Source organism: Prunus dulcis, chromosome 3, assembly GCF_902201215.1.
Source record: "Prunus dulcis chromosome 3, ALMONDv2, whole genome shotgun sequence".
Lineage (NCBI taxonomy): Eukaryota > Viridiplantae > Streptophyta > Magnoliopsida > Rosales > Rosaceae > Prunus > Prunus dulcis.
In genome coordinates, this window is record NC_047652.1 from 11,988,236 (window position 1) to 12,011,345 (window position 23,110).

A 23,110-nucleotide genomic window follows, 5' to 3' on the forward strand; every position below is an offset into this window, starting at 1 on the left:
AATTAACAAATTCTTTACAAAAATGTGGTAGGTTCTCTTGAAAGACACTTACAATATTTTTATTAAGAACAGGCACTAAACGATTCTGTTAGCATTTTTGCCCTTCCTTGGGACACGCATGCTATATGGACTCATTGGTTTTCCTCCCTTTGTTGGAAGCTGTTTAATGATTTCAACATCTTTTGATAGAGATGATATAAACCAGTCTACATCAAAGATTTCATCAAAGTTGCTGCACCAAATACCCGAATAACAATATTAATCCACAGACAGTTTTGCTTACATGGACCTTCACAGTAGTTTTGTATCTGTGATATGGTGAAAATGACCTGGAATCCTTCCAAAATAATTTTTGGCCCAGCTTGAGAACAAGAAGAGTAGCATTCAAGATATAAGCTGCAACAAGAGCATCAATTATCTGTAACAGAATCAAGAAAGAAGCACAAGATGCTGAATCAGCAGAAAAAACATGCATGATAACAAACTAGTCTTATCACTCATGGAATGAAAAAGTTACAAAGTCCTATCAACAAGTCCTATACAGGATCTACTTATAACCAGATGCCTAAACGAAATAACAAATCAAAATTAGACTAATAAAGAAGCCATTTGGAATCTGAATGCATAACCACAATGTACTTTAAGCCTTAAATGAAGATATTAGAACGATAAGTTAGGCCTCAAATGGAAGAAAACTAAGATGGGCGTCTACTGGATTAATATGCATCTACAGCTCAATCAAGAAACTCACCCCTCTTCTTTGCTGGTTTAAGCCTCCACTAATAGCAGTCAACAAATATGTTTTCACATCAGCAGCTGCAACATTTAGGACATTGGTTTTGTAAATCAAAAGCCTCAGATAAGTTAACCAAAATCATAACAGAATCGATTCAATTATGACGTCATTACTGCAACCATGGAGAAAAAAAACCATAAATAAAGTTGATTACTTTACTTGCAAAGTTATCGGCGGCACGCTACCGTCGAAGAAATCCGATTTCCTTGTACATCTATCTCTTTACACTGTTTCTTCAATCTATCAAACTGGGGAACCAGCACTGGCGGAGATGGAAGAAGAAGGAGGAGGAGGAGGAGGAGGGAGGAGGGAGGAGATGGTCTGGAGTTTAAGTACGGCACCATGAGAATGAGTTGTGATACGCCGTCGTTTCGGAGTGATGAATGAAGGTGACGGAGTGTGCCTGCTGTTGCTAGTGTCAACGGTGGAGTTAAGCTTGGATAAATAGCCACCACTGAGGGAGAAAGACGATTGCGTCGGAGGGAGAGTTACACGAGGGAGAGAGCTCAGCGACAGAGACAGACAGGCTGAAGAGAGAGACTGAGACAAGAGAGCTGAGAGAGAACCAATTTCTGAAAATGTGATATAGGTGCAATCAGTTTACAATAAAAATGTATTTATAGGTTGTAGTTTTAAAAATTTTGGGAAGGGGTGGTATTTTGACAAACATTTATAAAATGGGTGGTATTTTGAGCTATTTCCCTAGTAAATTCACCTACAATATTTATTTTATTCACACATATACGTTTTTGTTATAAAACTAGAGGGAGAAAATGTAGAGAGAAGTGATATGCTAAAGATAAAGTTTCACCTTGTTTATTCACCTCTTAATCTTTGGTAGAACCACCTATTTATAGGGTTACAAGATAGGATATTGAATACCATCATTTACAATATACATATAGGTTACAAGCACTAATTACAAATACTTAGTGCATAGGTTACATAAAATCTAACGGTAGAATACTAAGAGGTATGGTGGTCATCCACCAACCCATGCATTTACAACACTCCCCCTTGGATGTCCACCATACAATGACATAGTTCCCTCATTAAAAACCTTGTTTGGAAAACCCAGTGGGAGAAAACCGAAGTGAAGGGAAAAAGAATGAAACTTTCTTCTGGATCATTGATATGGTGTTGGATGCGCTTATGTTGCCTCGTTAAAACCTTGCTAGGAAAAACCCAGTGGGACAAAAACCTAGTCGAAGGGAAAAAGAGTACAACGTGCATATGTCCTACATGTAGTAGAATTGGGATGCTCCCCCTGATTGATATCTCCCCCTGATTAATATCTCCCCTTCTCTGATTTGAGCAATACAAGTAACATTGTCTTCATACATGATCGTCTATCACACTATTCGACATGTTTTTCACTTTTCAAATGATTGAAATATTTAGGAGCATCAACAACAAATTTAATAGTTAGAATATGTTACAATAATATCAAATTTGAATTCAAAATACTCAAACTTTTAGTGATAACTCTTAATTAAGAATATTTTGGTACTTTATATCCTTCAAGAGGTTGCTTCATCCGATATATCTCAAATATTTCATGAGCTTTGAGGATTTCCATGTACCATATAGTCTTAATAAATATGCATTTAACATATGCTATAAGTTTCACGTTAAAGTAACAACTGCACTTATAGAAATGTGGATGCATCTATGATGAGATGGGAGACTAAAACCATGTCTCTCCCAGGAAACCTTATGTCATATTAGTGATCTTATTTCACTTCATAAGCACCAATTCATAACCTTCATACTTAGAATTTGTAATTCGGTGTTTGAGCTATAGGTTCAATATCCCACACTTCATATTTAGTGATAAATGGAATTGCCTATTTCCATTTTTGGCCAATCACTTAACTTGTCGACATTCATGAAACGTGATTTAATATAATCATAGCCCTTGATGATTGTAGTAGCTACTAATAAACCAAATGTATCATCAATTTGTGATCCCACAATTCTCATGTGCATGCGCATGCATAATTTATAAGCATCTCATTGCTTTGGGGTACCAATGCCTATTCAGGGGCTTATGTTGTCATTTGTTAGACAAACATCTCTTTTACAATGAATTATTTAGAATATGTGGATCATAACCTCCTATAGAGCGTTATTTTTTATAGGGCTTGAATTTTTCAAATAATCTCCACTTATGAGGAGTTAAGTCTTTAGAACCTATATTTCTGTCATGCTTCAGGCATGCATTATATATATAGTCACCATGTTAATGGATTGTGATATGAGAATATCAATCCATGTTAGCATATGTACAACTTTTATATGCATTATCTTGATGAGACAAAAGCGGATTGATTCAACACTATTTCACGACATTCTTCAGGAACTGCCATTTCTCCCCCTAATGGCGGGAAAATTGTCTCAAAATTTAGGAAAATAAACTCATCATCATTATCAAGTCAAATTGACTGGATTGGATAATGTGGGAGTTGTGCTCGTAAACGTCTTGACAAGAGACAAATATGTGACCATTTTAGTAGGCACATTCAATAAAACTGGTGAAGTGATCCATAATTAAATGTTATATAGGCTCACAAATATCCCCTTGAATTATTTCAGGAAAGAGGGCTCAAAGTCAATTTTTGACTTTAATGATCTCATGACAACTTTTATTTGTGAGGATTCTTTGTAATGATATTTGTTTATTTTGAGTCTTTAAATGATGAGCATTCTTTGTAATGATATTTGTTGGACAAGACAATATTTTGAGTCTTTAAACAATGTCCTTACAAATTTATAAAACTCTTATGTGTCATTGTGGAATATGGATTGCCAAGATAATCATACCACAACATAAAAGTTATCCGGTCAATGAACTTCTGGTTCATGATATTATAATCTTCAACTACTTTAATAGTTGTGTAATATTGGGGCCTCATGAACTTTTGGTTCATGACATCATAAACTTCAACTACTTTAATAGTTGTGTAATATTGGGGCCTCATGAACTTTTGGTTCATGACATCATAAACTTCCTACCCACAAAAGAAAGTAGGAAGTTTCTCCAATAGACGCCTCTGACTGTCAATATTGGGGCTGTAATACAAAACATTATCATCGTAAAAACGAAATTAACTAATAAACCAACATAAAATAAAATAAAATGAGTAAAGTGGTATAAACAAGGAATAAAATAAATAAATTAAAGACTATGAAATTCCAAGATAATCCAATATTAATATGGATTCAATATGTAGATAAAACTACAAGTTTAAGAATTGGATTTCCAACCAATTCAGGTTCATATAGGCACAAATAAGTAATGAACTTCAGGTTCATACATAGTATTAAGATCCATGAAAAACTATGAACTTCAGGTTCATATCAATATATATTCGAAACTTCAGGTTCGAATACGTAGATCTAAATAAATTGAATTAATAGTTGTGCTTTGAACTTCATACTCAAATCGATGTATATGCACTCGAAACTTCTGGTTGGGTTTTTGACATATGTAGGCCTCATGGAATTCTGATTTTGATTAATACAAAATCGAGGAGTTTCATGTCCTTATGTGCTCTTTAAATTCGCGGAACTTCACGCCTTCAATTATTTGGAATCAAAGAACTTCAAGTTCTTATTCAATCAAAAGAACTCTAGGTCCTAATCTAGTTATATGATGAGGATCGAGGAACTTCGGGCCTTGATCTTTTGTATAATACAAACTCATCATAATAATTAAGATCATACTTAAAATTAAATAAACAAATAAAAAAAACATGGCATTATATTCATGTGTAATAAGAATAAGAATTTTTTTTTTTCTTAAACGAGCATGATGAAGTCTGATGGTGAGTACAAAGAAACTCTATACCATGTGATGACTCTAGCTCATATAAGAAGAAAGAAAATTCAAAGAAAGAAAACATACCAAGAGCAATGTCGTGCTGATAACGTGTTATAAAACTAGAGGGAAAATGTAGAGAGAAGTGATATGCTAAAGATAAAGTTTCATCATCTTTATTCTTCTCTTAATCTTTGGTAGAACCACCTATTTATAGGCTTACAAGATAGGATATTGAATACCATCATTTACAATATACCTATAGGTTACAAGCACAAATTACAAATACTTAGTGCATAGGTTACATAAAATCCAACGGTAGAATACTAAGAGGTATGGTGGTCATCCACCAACCCATGCATTTACAACAGTTTTTTTAATTTATAAATACCTTGGTTTTTTTAAATATTTTTCATAGATAGGGACAAAGCAGATAGACTGAAAGCACAAGATAATGACATGTCATACTAGAATAATTTAGCATAGGAACATATTCATATCGAGAGCATGACAGAAGCGTAAGATAAAAATGAATCTATCATCTCCCAATAAGATTAAAATCAACAATAATAGAAGCGATAGCCGAAACACAAGTCCATATGAAGAGATCATTTAAGTAGGAGAGGTAGTAGCTCCAGTTCACGCGAAGAGATCATCTACATAGTACCAAATTTTACAAAAAAAAGTGGAACCATGTTTAGAACTGTATGAAAAGAAAAAACAAAATCTCCATTGGCATCATCTGAGAAGCACAATCAGACTTCAAAGGCAATCTTAAAAACCAATAAGATCATTATCATCCAATTGTTACAAAATACGTTACGTACCTTATATGGACCAAATGATAAATGCCCCTTTACTAAATTTACCATTGGACTAGTAGGGTTGACAATGGGTTGTGTCATGCCGTGTCCTGTCAGGATGCTCAACTCAAATCCAACCTATTTAATAAATGTGTTGTATCGGGTTCGAGTCATGTTAAATAGATTACTAACATGTTTAAGAGGAGGCTGAATTCGAAATCGAGATGAGAATTAGACTGAGGATATCGACTTAGGCTAAGGACTTTCATTTGGGTGGGATGAAATCCACTACCCTATGAGGAATAGAGTAGAACATACCACATATTTATTATTATTAATAAATTAAATAGTAAATGTGTCAATTAGGTCATTTCGAGAATTGGTGGGTTATCTTTAAATTCACAAGTTTATTAAGAGCCTTTCCAGCGGTTGCCCAAGCCAGGGCAGAAGGGGGCCCAAGCCTAGGTTGCGCGTTCTAATGGGCCAAATTTGCTCAAGCAAGAGGCGGGTCCCACAAAATCGGGCAAGTCGAAAGGTGGAGCGAGCCCGAGAGCTATTGACGTCGTGGCTGACACCAGCCTGACGTCAACACCCGGGTTTGAATTTTTTTTACCTTTAAACTTCCTTACGCTGACGCCAGGCTGGTGTCAACCTTGCTTTCCGCCAACGGTAACACCCCACGTTAGGCCTAGGCATGGGCCGGTTCGGAACGTTAGAAGGCTCTTCCGTTAACCAAACCAAATACTTCGGTAGACTTCAGATTGGTTAACCTAATATTCGTTTTGGATTGGTTCGGTACGCTGGTAATACCATAATGAAAACATACTATAAAAATACAATTTATAATACTTTCACATAACATAAGTTCTTGAACAAATACACCAAATTATCCTTTGTAAAATATAAAAATCTAATAGTCTAATTCATCCAAATATAAAACCAAATAACTTAGTCACTATATCATTCAATATATACTCAAGATGTACAGAGAGCCACTTCTGTTTGTTGTTTGAACAATTGAGTGTTATTTTTACTGAATTCTCTACATTTATGTAAATGATTTTGGCATCTGTTCAACGTGGGATTCTTTAGTTTTTCATACTGAATCCAACCATATAAAGAACATGAAATTTGGATCAACGGTTGGAAAGTTACAAGTAAAAAATGGGACAAATGTCGAAACTAGAAAACATAGGAAATTCATAAATTCCTCTCTGACCAAAAAGTACTGGCGATATAGAAGTGATAGAATGATGATAAAGCAGCGATACAATGGTGATAAAGAAGTGATACAACTGTGATAAATGAGTGATACAAAATGTTGATTGTATTTATCTTTGGTTTTTTGTTTTGTATTTAAATAACGGATTAACTACACTTTAGTCCTTGGAGGTTTAGTGTCAGTATCGAAATGGGCCCCAAGGTTTCATTTTGGCCAATTTCGTACCCAACATTTCAAAATATTACCAATTTACACCAGCCGTTACATTGACCGTCAAAGTCAGTCAGTAAACGTTGACGTGGTAGTCGTGGGACTCACCTCATAACCAAACAGTAGTTAGAGAGAGATGAGCCGAAGGGAAATTTCGAAAAAAAAACACACGGTTGCCTTCGCACGCGTTCCAAGGCGTGCTTCGATTACCAGGCTTGGACAAATCAAGACACTCAGTTTCTGAGTTGTGTTCGTGTACTGAGACAGACATAGAGGAGAGGGTTTGAGGGTTTGTTCGTGTTTTGGAGTGCAAAAATTTGAAATAGACTGCAAATTTCATACTGAAACGGAGTTTGCTAAAAGATTTGAAGAATATGAGTTGGGGACTTCGTCCGGAAGGATATGGAGAACCTTTCTACGGTATGTATGGCTTACTGTTCCAAGGTTCTTGGCATATGATGTTTTCGAGTGAGTTTCAAATAGAGTCAGTTTCAAGTTTGGTGTCGACTAAAAGTTTGGCTTTTATAATGGATTCTGAGTTTCGAGTTAGGTGTCGGTATCACTGTGCCTATTTAATTGGTAGATGGAATGGTGTGAATGGTAGGTGGTATGCGGAAGTAAACGTTGGCTTTTGTATGTGGTCCTACAACCACTGGGAATCTTACCTTTTGTTTATGTGTGTACTGACATAGAAACTTGCATTTGCATATGTGTTTGTATTTGTCTGTTTGTATATCTGTATTTGTATTTGTATTTGTATTTGTATGTGTATTTGTATGTGTGTATTTGTAAATAGGAGTACATGTATTTTTTTAGGTAAAATTGGTAAAATTCATGTGTGGCTTTCGACCTGCAGGGGATGAGGCAGGATTTTCTATTCAAATGTACCACAATGGTGAAATAAGAGGTAACTATTATGTGAATGGGTCTGTGGATTGGTTTGATTATTGTGATAAGGATATAATGTCACTGACTGAGATAGATGACATGGTCAAGGAGTTAGGGCATGAAGGTTTGATTAACTACTGGTACAGTATTCCATGTGATAGTTTTGATGGTGGCCTAGTTAAGCTGAGTGAGGATACAGATGTCTTGGACATGCTAGTATTTGTGCCAGACACTAGGGTGATAAATATATTCCTAGAACATGTTTTGGCATGCAGTCAAGAGCAGTTTTACAGTCAAGTGGATTCAAACATATTTATAAATTTGGATGATGAATTTGGGACCAACACTGGGGTAGTGATTCAAGAGCTTGATGACAATTATGGTGCCATTGTTCCAGTGGGTGGGGGAGTATCCCAGGTGCAAAAGGTAAATTTTTAAATAAAAAAAAAACAAGTGTTGTAATAGAAGAGTTGAATGAAGAAGGGTTGAATCAAGAAGCAGGTGGATAAGGCAAAGAGTTGAATGAAGATGGGTTGTTTGATAAAGCTTCTAAACAAGGCAAAGAAACTGCCACTGTGAATAATGAGGAGAATTCTGACAAGGGCCGAGAAAAGCCAAGTCAAGGTTGTTCTGATAAAGGCAAAGGCAAGGATAAAGACATGTCACATAGGGTGAAGCGTGCATTTGGTAAAAAAAGATGCAGCAGTTTGAGGAGGACAAAAACTATTCACCATAAAGACAAAGTTATGGAAGGAAGGATTGATGGCGTCAGGACCGAGTTTCAAAGGCATTCCATGATGTTGAGAAGTGGAAGAAGATTGGCAAGTGTTGCAGAATTTGAAGATGAAGATGATGATGCTTGTGATAGTAAGGACTCAGATTATATGATTCCCAAGAACTTCAGTGAAGATGAAGATGAAGATGATGTTTTTTTTTATGAATGGGTGGATGACCAAACTGAATGGACAGGGGTTAAAGAAACTGGGAATGCTGCTCCTGATTGGCCTACATATTTTGAATTAGATTCTGAAGATTCTGAGTGCAAGGATTATGGCAAGTATAATTCTGACAAGGAAGTTGATAAGAATTGGCCAGAGTTCAATGCTGCAACTGACATGGCAGATCCAAAATTTGAGATTAGGATGTTGTTTAGTGATTGTAAGGTGTTTAGGGCAGCTGTCAGAGAATACTCCATTTTGCAGAATAGGGATGTAAATGAGGCTTTGAAGCTGAAGGCAGTTTGTGGGGACCCAGATTGTGGGTGGATGATATATGTTTCAAAAATACAACATGAGAACACATTGCAAGTGAAGACATATGTAGGTGAGCATACATGTACACAGCTATGAGAGAACCCTACTGTGAAGTCAACATGGATAAGCAAGAAATATGTTGACACTTTGAAGTCCAATCCCCAGTGGCCAGTCATGTCATTCAAGCAGACTGTTGAGAATGATTATAATACAGGGGTGTCAAGACAACAAGTGTATAGGGCAAAAGATAAGGCACTAAAGCTGATTGAGGGCAGTTCAATGAACAATATTCAAGAATTTGGATTACTGTGAGGAATTAAGGAAGAGTAACCTAGGAACCACAACAATGGTTAAGTGTGATTTCCAACAACAGTTGGGGCTACCAAAGTTTCAAAGGTTGTATGTTTGTTTAGGAGCTGCTAAGGAAGGCTTCAAAGCTGGGTGCAGGTCTATTATAGGTTTAGATTGGTGCTTTTTGAAAAGTGTTTATGTAGGGCAACTATTAACTGATGTGGGTATAGACGCCAACAATGAAACCTGGGTAATTGCTTATGTAGTTGTGGAATCAGAGTGCAAGGAATCTTGGATTTGGTTTCTGGAGCTATTGGTTAAGGATTGTCAGATTGTTAATCAATTTGGCTTCACCTTTATATCCGACAAACAAAAAGATTTACTGCCTACTTTTGAGCAAGTGGTCCCTAATTGTGACCACAGGTTCTATGCAAGACACCTGTTTTCCAACTATAGCGTGTTTTTCAAAGCAAAAAGCCTCAGAGACAAGTTTTGGGAAGCATCATATGCAACCACTGTCCCCCACTTTACAAGGGCCATGGAAGACCTGAAAAAACTGTCAAAGGATGCATATGAATGGCTAACCACTCCAGATAATCCTCCAAGGCATTGGTCCAAGTCACACTTCAACACTCATTTGAAGTGTGACATGTTGTTGAATAATCTTTGCAACTCTTTCAATGCTACCGTATTGGAATGTAGGGATAGACCAATTCTGTCAATGTTTGAGTATATTAGATGTAAGCTGATGAGGAGAATACAAGGAAGAAGGGACAAAATACCGACATGGAACAGGCCTATTTGCCCAAGGATATTTAAGAAAGTGGAGGGAAATAAAGCCAAGATAGGTGCTTGTGTGGCAATGTGGTCAAGTGGAGGTAAATTTCAAGTGTTAGCTGGTGGCCATGCACAATATATTGTGGACTTGGAATTGAGAACTTGTTCTTGTAGAGCTTGAGATTTGCAGGGATGGCCTTGTGCTCATACTATTGCAGCCATAAATTATAAAGGGGGTCTTAATGTCATGGATTTTGTGGATGATTGCTATTTGACAAAAACTTACTTGAAGACATATGAGAATCTCATACTGCCTATGAATAGGATGGATATGTGGGATAAGAGTGACTTTCCGCCATATCTTCCTCCGTCTTACTCTAAACAGCCTGGAAGGCCAAGAAAATGTAGAAACAAATAACAGGGAGAGCACAAGGGCAAGATGAAGATGAGAGCATCAAGCAACCAGGCTGAAACTGCATTGTCTCGCATTCCCAACACACAAGACTCTCTCAAATGTGGGCAATGTGGTAAAAATGGGCATAATAAGAGGACTTGCCATTGGAATCTTCCCCCAAAAGCCAAACATGCAACTAAGAGGAAGAAGGTACTGAAAATACCCAGGTATAGCAACTCAATCTTGTTCAATTCTATCCCTTAATAACCCTAAGCTTTTGTTGCTGACTGAAACTGCCATTTTATGTTGTAGACCACTATTGATCCATCTAACGCATCCACTCCAGCTGGTGGTCCAAGCGGCAAAGATCCAAGCCTCCAAGGCGTGTGCAAAAAGGGAAGCCTCTGATAAGTAACTTCTCTTCATGATGGTTATTATCAATTTTCTTCAATTTCCAAATAAAAGGTTAACATCCTAAACATTTTGCAGCCAAAACCAAGTAAGAAAGGACATGGCACTTCTGAAGCACAACCAGCCTTAACTTCATGTCCTCATGCATCAACTTCTGTTTCAACTGCAGGATCAAATGTTGTAGATTGAAGCCCACTGAAAAAGCTATTCATGACTCACCCTTTTTTGTTAGACTGGCAATTTTTGATTAGGAGGTTTTTGTTTTTGATAAATTGGTCCTGTATAACTTAAGTGCTGACATTTTTTGATGGATGTAATGGCATTCACATAAACCTCAACCACTGTGAATGCAAATACATCCACTGAAACTGCCATTTTGGAATGAATTTGAATGGACATGAAATATGTACGATATGCAATGTTATTATCTGGCTATTTTGAGCCCTTTTTGAATGCAGACTTTTTTGAGTTTTTGGGTTGCCACTTTACTTCATAATTTGGTCTTTCACTTGATTGTTCCAGGTGCATCCATTAGACTTCCCTGCTACATTGTTTTTGCCATTCCATTTTCTACAAATTTTGCCATTCCATTCACTTCATCAAGTTACAAAAAGTCAGTAATTAAGCCCTTAAGCGGAATACCATAACCCTTAACCCTAAACCCTTACATAACAATTAAACCATTACAAAATGCTACTAACAACCCAACACTTACAGAATCACAGAAAATACCCTAAACAACCCACAAACAATACGTTCATTCAATGGTAGAAGCTAATTCCAAGCTCCTCTTTTTGTTCACTCAACATCCACACATCCCACCCAAAATTATGCTTGCAAATAAAACCCACGAAGCCACCAACAACACCCAAACGACCTTTTCTCTTTGTCTTGCCCTTGCCACTGACTTCTCCAGCTTATTTCGCAATTTTAGAAGCCTAAGAATCACTGCCTTCGAACGTTCACACATGGCCGGATCAAACCATGCCCAGAATTGACAGCCCTTACAACCCTTCTTAGTCTCACGTACCTTTGTTGCACACATGGAAAATCGCCTCCCAGGATTGAATCTGTCCAAGAGGTTCGAATTGTAGCAGCCTTTCTGCACCAACACATCAACGCCTCTTCATCCATTTCGGCCACCCAATTGGATCTTCTTCGTCAATTTCCCTCCACTTTTTTCCTCTCTCCCTTGCTCTCCAAAACACGAACTCAACTCAGAAACTAAGTTTGTTCGATTTTTCCAAGCCTGGTAATCGAATCACGCCTTGGAACACGTGCGAAGGCAACCATTTTTTTTCTTTTCGAAATTGCCCTTCGTCTCGTCTCTTTCTAACTGCTGTTTGGTTATGAGGTGGGTCCCACGACTGCCACATCAGCATTTAACGTCTAACTTTGACAATCAATATAGCGGCTGGTGTAAATTGGTAATATTTCGAAATGTTGGGTACGAAATTGAGTAAAATGAAACTTTGGGGCCGATTTCAATACTGACACTAAACCTCCAGGGACTAAATTGTAGTTAATCCTTAAATAATAGAATAAGTATAAATATCAAATTGGTACGGGTTTCCGTTGGGTTAGGAATATTGTTCCCGTTAACCAAACCAAACATCTCGGTACGGATAAAAAAATAATTATTTAACCAAACCAAACCAAACCATTGGTACGGTACGGTCGACACGCAGATAATTCGAATGAGATGCCCACTCCTACACCAGTGGCGTATTCTGGTCGCTCTGATCTTTTTTTTCTTCCAATCCAATAGCTACCCCTTTTTCTTTTTGGCTTAAAAATTCTGGAAAAAACTCGAAATTTTTTTTTAAAATTACCAAAAGATGCTGGAATTTTTTTCTATAAATACCTACCAATGTTGTTCATTTTTAATACCAAATCCTCATACATTTTCTTCTCCTTATAATATTATTCACTTTCTACGCAAAATTTTCTTCACTTTCAATTTTTCATTTTTATTCACCATCTTATGGCATCTTCCATCGAAGCTGGAGGGATGTGGACAACCATGGAAGATGTTTTGTTGTGTGAGTGTTGGGTCCAAGTTAGTCAATGTCCGATCACAGGCAATGAGACGAAATTCTCTCATATGTGGAGAAAAATTCAGGCCGAATTTTGTGAAAGATCGGGTTCGGCTCATATGGAAATGGCATTGGCTAGTAAGTGGAAAATTTTGAATAAAGAGTTAGGGAAATGGAGAGATGCATTGACAAAAGTGAGGGACAATCATCGAAGCGGCAAAAATCTTGGAAATGAGCTAAATTATTGGTAATTTCCGTTTTGTATTAAATTAGTCATAATTCTTGTCTTTTATTTAATTAGTAGTATTTCATAATTAGTTGTATTGCTTTTCTTTTAGTGAATAAAGAAATCATTCAATAAAATACCTTTTTTATTCAACACATTGCATACATCAAACTAAAGCATAATAATAATTTTAAAAAAACACAACCAAAACATAATTAAAAACAAAACACAACCAAAGCATAATTCAAAACAAAACACAAGTAAAGCATACATCAAGACAAAGCAAAATTAAAAACAAAGCATCTTCACTTCACTTCATTCACCGTCATTGCCTCTAACCACCCATAAATGCTCCATCAAGTCAACTTGACGTCGTTCATGAATATAAGACGATTGCATCTCTGTATATTGATTAATCATAAGGTTCATGAAATGACCATTCCTAACCAACGGTTCATTCTCCAGTGGTTGTCCATTTGTTCCCATGGGCCTTTCATAAATTCTTGTCAAGGCCGTGTTCATGGGATCAAGTTCGAACACGTTTAGAGCATCATAATCATACTCATCCTCCACAATCATGTTATAGAGGATGATGCACGTCATCATAATGCTCCGAATGACCTCCTTATCAAACATACGTGCATCACTCCTAATAAATGCCCACCTAGCTTAGAGGATACCAAAACACCTTTTAACATCTTTCCTGTAACCTTCTTGATAGGTAGAAAATAATTTTTCCTTCTTTGATACAGGATGCAGAATTGATTTGACAAGTGTGATTCACCTCGGGTAGATGCCGTTTGCTAGATAATACATATTCCAATAGATGGTATTGTTGATTTCATAGATGATATTCAGGGCTTCACCTCTCAAGATATCGTTGAATACCGGGAATTGACCCAGTACGTTCAGGTCGTTTTGAGATCCGGCAACCCCGAAAAAGGCATGATAAACTCATGTATCGAATCCAGCAACGGCTTCGAGAATGATACTTTTTTGCCCTTTCCTATTTTCATAATCTCATTGCCAGGCAGTTGAGCAATTCTTCCACTGCCAGTGCATACAGTCGATGCTTCCAATCATGCCTAGAAAACCTCGAGCTTTGGCTTTTTGTAGAAGCCTTTGGAGCTCCTTAAGCGTAGGTCTGCAGAGATAGTCCCTGGTGTAGAGAGTTTTGATTGGATCACATAATTTGACTAAGCTCTCTAGAGTAGTGGACTTCCTCATCCTAGCAATCTCATCCACCTGATCAGCAGATGTACCATACGTTAGCATTCATATAACAGCTGTAAGGTTTTGCTCTGAAAAAAGCCCCAAAACCCCAGCAGCATCACACTTCTGAATGAAGTATGCATCGTAGTTGCAAACATCATGCATGACTTTATTGAACAAATGGGGTTGTATTCTATATCGCTCTCGAAAATCAACATTAGAGTACACAGAATTTGGGATAAAGTAATCTTCCAAAAGATTCTTACCCCGAGAATGTCTATGTTTGTCCACGTTCGGGCCACGGCCGACTTATGAACCACGGTGGCGGCCTTGCCTTGGTAAATCGAGCATACCCACTGCCATGGCAACTTGTTCATCATCTTCTTGCTGCACCCTTTTTTCTTCAACTCGTCTACACCTTCTTTCTTTAATTTCTCGCTTTTGCCTCTCCAAACATCTCCTCATATCTGACATTGAGAGTAGAATATGAAATCTAAAATATGAGAAATGAAAAGATAGAGAAGATCTGGTGTGTGAGGTATGAGTTAAGGCTTTAGTTTTATAGAGAAATTTAGAAGATTGAGATGACATGTGGCACGATTTTAAAGGGTGAAAATTTTATCTGAAATCTGATATTTGTATTTTATAATAAATATCGACAAGTGGTACCCAAGAATCTTATCCTAAAATCTCATCTGAAATATGAGATTTGTTTTGTTAATGAATATCGACACGTGGCAACCGAGAATTTTATCTGAAAATTTTATCCAAAAAATTCATTCGAATTATGAAATATGAATTTTATAATAAATATTGACATGCAGGAACCTAAAATCTTATTCTAAAATCTTCTCAAAATTAATTGTTTAGGTATAAAAAAATAAAAATAAAAACTAAAAGTAAATTGTATTTGCCCTTTAACACTATGTTGAAATACACCTTGTCTTTTGTAAGAGCTGCCACTATTCATGTAAATAATAACAGCCCTCGCCTCCCTTTTTCCTTTACCATGGCAAATTGATGGTGTCATCACGAGTTGATCGAATTTGACCTGCAATTTTAGTTGTGTTAGTTGAGCAAATAAAAGCAGGATACGGACAAGAACCGTTAGCGCAAATTCCCCAATTTGGCCTAATACCTTGTGGTTTACCATCGATGATTGGGTAGCGGCTGGACATGAGGAGGAGCAGAACCACTGCTTCGGGACAGAATGATACAGTTACAGTGGCAACTGTGGCATCCTCTACACCTTGCACCAAAAAAACCCATTGGAAATTTTAGCAGACCACTAATTTGCTTTCTATCTCCCCCCACTCTTCTCAGTTGCACCAATTCCAAATCCAGCTTAAGCTCCAAAGTTTCTTTCAAGTGCTTTTGTCACAAAACTGAAAACACCCATGAAGCCCCTTCTCAGGTTTAACTCCGCTCATTTTTCTTTTTGAACTTCTCTTTTTTATATATCTGATATTTTCTCAGAGGAGTTTTATGCGTTAATGGTGAATTCATTGTTACAACTGGCCTGTCAACCATATTCTTTTGGATTCTTTGGCTTTTTTTGTTCTTGAACCAAGCATGAAATGAAATGGGCTTCTTTGTGATTCTAAATTGTAGGGATTCTCGGCTTTGGCAGCAGATGCTTCATGGGACCATGGAAGTTTATGGAGCACAATGGCTTTCTATATGTTCAGTTTGCACATTCCTCTGAGTTTTGGAGGGTTGTCTGTGGTTGCTCATGTATTGCATGAACCTATTCTTGATCCACAGATAGAGGTGAGTTTGTTTCTTGATTTGTATGATCGACCTGGCCCAAAAATGCCGTTTTACACTATTCGATTCTCGGAAGAATGGGAAATGTGAGAGGATACTTACACAAAATGCTTTACCGAGAAGGGCAATCTTACTTCCCTTTTCATCATTTAATATTTAACATTGACATGTAGGTGTCGTTTTTGGGGGCTGAATATTGGATTTGTTTGTCTTCTGTCCTTGTGTATGGATTGGCATATGCCTTATGGATGCTAATGAACCACCCTATAATCAAGTAGCCCATCCATCCTCTCTTTACATCGAACTTAGGATTCAAAACTCAAAAAAGTGACAATGGTTACGAACGTACATGGTTCTGTAATGCAGAGATAGGAATCTCATCAGCATCTTCGAAGTACCAATTGAAATTTGAAACAAGCAACAATTAGCATCTTGTGGCATAGAATTGTTCCCACGCCCATAAGATCTGTAGTTCAGTAGATAACTCTCTTAGTAATGGGATTTCATGGATTCTGTTCTGCACTGATACCTAATTTGGGCAAGTTCATACATGGACTGTCTAGCATTTGAACAAACTTTAGCCTTACATTAATAGAGTTGCACACTTATAACGGATCTTGGTTTCCTTTTTTGGTTATTGCAGGCAATATCATTGCTTGGAACTCAAATTTTAGAGCTCATTGCAGCTCTAGTTCTTCTGCAGAGCACTGCTAAGCCACAATATAAGTTTGTAGATTTCTTTAAAGCTAACAAAGTATCAAAAGAGAGGAGCTGGCTGTTGGCATCAGCTGTAGGATTTGGGTTTCTATTCATGTTGGTTTTCCTTACTTCCTTCCTTGCTGATAGTGTTGTTGGGCCCAAGGTTCGCTTGATAAACTTAACTGCTTATGGTTTTCTGCTCTTGTTATAATATTTAATGAACTTTCTCATCCAAGAAAAAAAAAAAAAAAAAAAGGCAATCAGAAACTGGGATAAATACCTTTTCTACAATTGGGTAATACATCCAATCTGATGATGGATGAGATCTCATAGTAAATAATGATGAGTTGTAGGAGGTTGTATCCTTCTTTTCACGTGATTCATAGTACATAGAGAATTTGTGAGATGAAATTGTATAGGGACTGATTCTCATTGACTTGTTAACTCTAGGCTCACAATGGTTTCACTAGCCAAAACTGAACAAACTGACAACTACATGGTCTGATGACTTGGTTTGCTGCGATGATACAGCAGCTAATATAACATTGTTTACTGCTTGATAAAATGTTTCTTATATTAATTTTAATTTGATTTCACTATTTATGAGTAAGTGGCTGTGGCTTGATTTTAACTAGTTTAGAATCATATAGTGCTTGGTAGAAGAGGCTTTTACAATTGGAATTAAGGATTTTCCGCCTAAGTTAAAATGATCTCACAACTGCATCAGACAACAAGTAAAATATGTTTTGAAAGGGCCCAAGAATAAATGAATAAGGGGATAAAAGCCTAATCTAACTCCCTGGAAATTTCCCAAATCAATCTTGCATTGAAATTAGAAAATATTTCTTGATTTAGTATATCTCTTATTTCATCTTTCTTGACCCTTTTCAATCTACATGTTCCAATGCAATTTAACCCTTAACTCTAAGCAGTTGCTTCAACAATGTGTATCATCTGAGTCCTTAATGCAAGTAGAAAAAACTTCCAAAGAAGTTGGCTCATTTTCTGGCTGTTGTAGAGTTTCCTATAAGTTGTTTTTGCCTTTTCAAATTGTTCTCAAGTTCTTATTACAGCTCATTTATATTTCTCTAAATAAATATATCATTGATTTAGTAATTTTATGGAAACTCTGTTCCTCTTTCAAGTATTTTATTTTGCACCATATCATTGCAGGCTATAAACAACCCTGTACTCAAAGAAATCCTGGTAAGCAGCAACATCTCAAAAGCTGCTTGCATTCTTGTATATTGCATTGTCACTCCCGTGCTGGAAGAAACTGTTTACAGGGGATTTTTATTAGCGTCGATTTCGTCCGCTATGAAATGGCAGTCAGCAGTTTTGATAAGCTCAGCTATATTTAGTGCAGCTCACTTGTCTGGTGAGAATTCCTTACAGTTGTTCATCATTGGATGTGTTCTTGGATGCTCTTATTGTTGGACTGGAAACTTGAGATCTCCCATTTTAATACATTCCCTGTACAACGCCATGACTCTAATGATAACATTCTTATCTTGAATTTCAAATTTAAGTCTCCGCAGTTCTTTCCTGTTTCTTGAAAGTGAACCTACTTTCATTTCTTAGGAGTCAGGTAATTGATACTATGGCTTTGAATTAACAGTGCCCACTTGATTTTCTGATCAATGTTATTAAACCACACGATGGCTTTGAGCCTCACAATATGCAATCACATAGTTGAATCTGTCAGTTTTTATACCAGAAACTGACAAAAAACTCTTCTCCACTAGTGCATTTTCTAATAAATGAAAGACTAGGCTTACATAAAATATTACCGAATGAACATGATTTGCATATTTTCTTCCCTTTTGGATTCTTGAAGTTGGTTTTGCCACCCAATTAGAGATGGATGCCATAACATTGGATTGTCATGATTCTTCAGGTCAACTGAAGATCATCGGGAGTGATTTTCATAGCGTCTAGGATTCAACTAGCCCAAGATTTTAGTTTCCTTCTCTGTTTATTCTTCTATTCAAGATTTCTATGGCATTTAACATTCAACTCTCCGAATCCACATACGCAGTCGTGTTCACCATAGAATGTCATGTATGTTAAAATTTCTAGTAGGGTGAAAATACTGTGTTTTTTTCTTGTTTTTTTTCTGTAGCTGTGCACTTGCAGGCCAGCTAAACTTGAATGTTAATAGATGACTAGACCGCTGGTAACAGTGATATTCATGGCATACTCATCTATGCTCTGCCCACCTTTATTCCTTATCCGACTATTACTTCCATAATCTGGACATGTCCTGTTCATTCTAGAATTATCATAGGAGGAATATTCTTAATGTAGAACAGGCAGACATTTAGCCGAGATTTTTTAATTTTTTGGTCGAAAGCCGAGAAAGTTAAGATAGGAGATAATAGAAAGAGAGAAGAAGAAGTTTTGTTCATCAGTCATCAAGTCGTCTAACCAAGAATGAAAACATGATAACCTACCTATAGAGGCAAATACATTAGACAAAACCCTAGAAATGATCCAAGATAGTCACAAATAGCAAGAAATCATTATCTAGAAAAGCATAGAAAAATACATCAAAATCTTAAAGTGATACCAAAGTGACATCCCAGAGGAAATCTGTTCCCTTTAATTTGAAGCTGGTATGATGAAGTTTCAATGGGGCCATGGTGATTTCAACAAGACACAATTATGTTCTGCAACAGAAATGAGGATTTGAAGGAATCATCATTCTTCTTTTCTGTTTTTGCCCACCTGTTCCCTTTGGTGCAAAGTCATTGTCCCACACACACCCACATATAATAATATGTATCGAAGTGACGTCGTTTTAAGATCAGTTTAGGGTTTACGGTTTAAGGTTTTCGATTAAAGGTATAAAAATGTTCTCAAGTTAGCCATGCCAGTGTCAAATTTGTTATTAAAAAAAACAAATTAGACTTACAATGGATCAGTTTGAAGTCATTTTCTAACACAATATTATAATAATGCTTTTGAAATGTAACAGCAAGTCCAGTCGACCCAACATCACAAGTTTCATAAAAATTCCAAAGCTTTGTGGCCCCAGATATATTAAAATAAAAAATTTCAATTGGTCCGACCCGTTATTATATAACCTTTGATATTTCCTTAAAATTCAAAGTTTGAAATTGGGTAGGCCTATTATTGCCCTACGAATCTTATGATTATTTTATGGACTTCAAAGTATAAAAAGACTCCGAGTCACACATTTCCTTGTTTATGCTTATCCAGCTGGTTCTTTACGCACCAGCTAGCTGTGCTATGCTCATTTAGCAAGAATTTTGGAATGAGGAAATTTTTTGTTTCATCGATTCTATTTTGGTCCCCAAAAAGAAAAAAAAGAATTGATTCATCAACTCAAAACAATGGTCTAAGGTCCAATAATTAACCCAATTAGGAAAGGAAAAATCGAACTTAAAAATTTTGAGCATGGGTAAATGCTATTACCCATTTGAGATACAAGTCCCTTACCTTTTAGGTGGGTGCTAAGTCTTCCTAAAAACTTATTAATCGGATCTCCCACTTTCAATTTGAATATAAATTTTTAGGCTATTTCAATCACTAATTTGTTTATCAAATTTTGCTCGTCAAATAATGTGACTGTATTTCGTTTGTTTAACTATGTTTTTTTTTATAAATTATTTAACTAAAGAAATGTAACGCATTCTCATTTTGGGTTTTTGTTTTTCTAACATGAACTATACTGTTATTTGTACATACACAATATGGGTAGAACAATATTAGTGGAAACTATTTTTGGTGAAAATTTTGCTAACATGCCTTATTCTTTTCTTATTCCTTTTAAATTTGTTATCTGACTCTTTTTCCCTTATCAAAAAAAGAAGTTTGTATTTATTATCGAAAAAGAATACGATAAATAACTTTATTGATTGTGTCATTCTCACAAATAAAAGGACTTACAAGTGACAGAAAAGGACATAACATATTTGTCACACTCTATTATAAGAATTGTTCTTTTTTCCAAATTGATAGATTTTTTCTTTTAAAAATAAAATAAATGATATATTTTCTATAGACTCGTTGAACATATTAGTGAAGAATTAATAAAATTATCAATGGTGTCCATCTACTCCATCATAAAAAGGGCAATTTTGTAAATATGATATGTTGCAAGGGGCAAAAATTATAAATTGGTTAGAATTAGAATAAGGTATGGGTTGATAATATAAAATGTATATCAAAAAATAAAAATAATAAAAATAAAAACCTAAAGAATATGATTCTGGAAAGGACAAATCTGCTAATTTGTCAGGAATTTGGTATTGGCCTGTCCACCCTGTCATGATAATAAATTCCAGCCCAGATTTATACGCCCAAGGAGTGGTCCCAGCAAAATTGGGTGGGCCCCAAACACTGATGCCACAGGCTCAGCTGGGTTCAATTCTCAATTTTGAATTTAAGAACCCACACATGTCACATGCCACGTCAGCCTTATGCTTATCCCGCAATTAACGTCGGCTAATCACGCAAGACACGATCAAACCATTCCACCGTTGGATCTCCGCCACGTGTGCCCTATGAGTTGGATCCACCACACAATAGCCCAGCCCACAACACCGCCAAGAAATAAATAAGCCCTTAAGAACCCCCAAAAACCCTCAAAACCCAAACATCTCTCTCTTGTTTACTTTTTCTCTCTCTCTCTCTAGAACTTTGCGTCTGTGTTTCTCTCTGTAAAAAGCGAAAACCGGAAGGAAGAGAATGGCTGGGTTTGAGCATAAGGTGAAGGAGAGGGCCAGGGAGCTGACGATCTTGGTGAAGAAGGGAGTGAAGGTCGTGGGAGATTCGTGCAAGAAAGGGTGGTACAAGGTCAAGCACATCAGACGCTGATTTCTGATCCTAATATGGCTGATTTCAGAACCCCTTTTTCTTTTCTTACTTCTATCATCATAGGGCTTGATTTTGATGTAAAGATCTGAATCTTTTTTGCTTTTTTTTTTTTTTTTTTGGGGGTTATTTTCTTGAACTTTGTAGTTTTTTTTTTTTTTTTTTTTTGTTTCGGATTGATTTTTTATATATGAATTACATCTTTTGAATGATTTAAGCTCGTCACTTAGATAATTTTTTTTTTGTTGGTTTCTCGTGATGGCAAAAAAATTAAAATGAAAAAGAATAAAGTTATTCTTAGCAAGTTGGGATATGCAGATTCGAATTCGTTCCCTTTCATCCTCAAAACGACACGTTTAATTCGGTAAGAGATTGACGTTTGATTGAGATTGAGAGGAGTGTTTGTTTGGGATGCTGATGCCATTATTCATTAAGAAGAAAACTAATTTGAATTATAAAAATAAAAAAGAGTAGGCTATAGGGTGGCTTTCTGATTGAATAGAAAAACGCGATGGGTAGGTGCGTGTGAAGCTGTCAAAGAGACGAGGCTGCGCCAGTTTTTCTGATTGAATAGAAAAACGTGATTGATGGGTGATGGGTGTAAAGCTGTAAACAGGATGGCTTTCTGGATCTGATACATGTTATATGCTTATGAACGAAGTATTTTTGCCAAAGCCCATTTGGTGACACCTTATTTTCTTTTGATAGGTCCCTTTTATTTGTAAAAGTTTGTGTTACTTAATATTTAAGGGGAAAAATTAATTAACTACATCCTATTTAATTTTTAAAAATACCATTTGTACAAATTTAAATCATAATTTATTTTTATTTTTTTGTCATTTTATATAAATGTAATAAACTAATAATTCACTAAATAGTTTGGTGATAGGGTGTACTTCGAAATGCCTCGTGCCAAATCGATATCAGTATTATTTCGGTACCAAAATGACATAACTCAAAAATGAACAAATTCAATATTCATCAGATTCATTTACCAAAATAAGTTATGCCTAAGTTACAGATTCAAAAATTCAACATATTCAATATCCAAATCAACCAAATCAATATCCATCAACATATTCAATATCCAAATCATCCCATTGGAGCTCCATACCCAATAACAAAGCTCAATCAATTTTTAACAAAGCTGAGAATGGAAACTATTAAAATAATAACAAAGCAAATGTTGCATGCTTGGTTTATTTTTACTTAAAGATTCTTGTTCTTATCTTATCTATAAAATCTGTCATAATACTCCTAATTTAAGTCCAATGTCGCTTGAGCAGTGGCAGTGATTTTGACAGGGAACTTATATTTGGAACTGGAGGGAGCCATATGTATTATATCAAAAAAGGTGATGCTGTTCATTAAAGAAAAACCTCTTGTAATAAGAAGTATAAAATTTCAAATACCAAATACACCTAAGTATTTTTTTTTTTTAAAAATGATACTTCAGGTATTTGGTA

General features: G+C 36.1%; 2 protein-coding genes across 2 annotated transcripts; both read left to right on the forward strand.

The window, feature by feature from the left end:
• The first annotated feature begins 9,338 nt into the window (after positions 1-9,338).
• Positions 9,339-10,241, forward strand: LOC117621759. Its single transcript, XM_034352312.1, has one exon. It carries the CDS (start codon positions 9,339-9,341, stop codon positions 10,239-10,241), a length of 903 nt encoding a protein of 300 aa, XP_034208203.1.
• Positions 10,242-15,418: 5,177 nt separating this feature from the next.
• Positions 15,419-18,336, forward strand: LOC117622641. Its single transcript, XM_034353383.1, has 4 exons — positions 15,419-15,753; positions 15,951-16,109; positions 16,750-16,968; positions 17,979-18,336. Exons 1-4 carry the CDS (start codon positions 15,550-15,552, stop codon positions 18,318-18,320), a joined length of 924 nt encoding a protein of 307 aa, XP_034209274.1. The 5' UTR covers positions 15,419-15,549; the 3' UTR covers positions 18,321-18,336.
• The last annotated feature ends 4,774 nt before the right edge of the window (positions 18,337-23,110 follow it).

Bases quoted from the DNA above. Each gene is read 5' to 3' on its own strand.
- LOC117621759 (XM_034352312.1), top strand. From the start codon at position 9,339: ATGGTTAAGTGTGATTTCCAACAACAGTTGGGGCTACCAAAGTTTCAA.
- LOC117622641 (XM_034353383.1), top strand. From the start codon at position 15,550: ATGATACAGTTACAGTGGCAACTGTGGCATCCTCTACACCTTGCACCA. The intron at 15,754-15,950 runs GTTTAACTCCGC...TCTAAATTGTAG, and splicing joins CCCATGAAGCCCCTTCTCAG to GGATTCTCGGCTTTGGCAGC. The intron at 16,969-17,978 runs GTTCGCTTGATA...ATATCATTGCAG, and splicing joins ATAGTGTTGTTGGGCCCAAG to GCTATAAACAACCCTGTACT.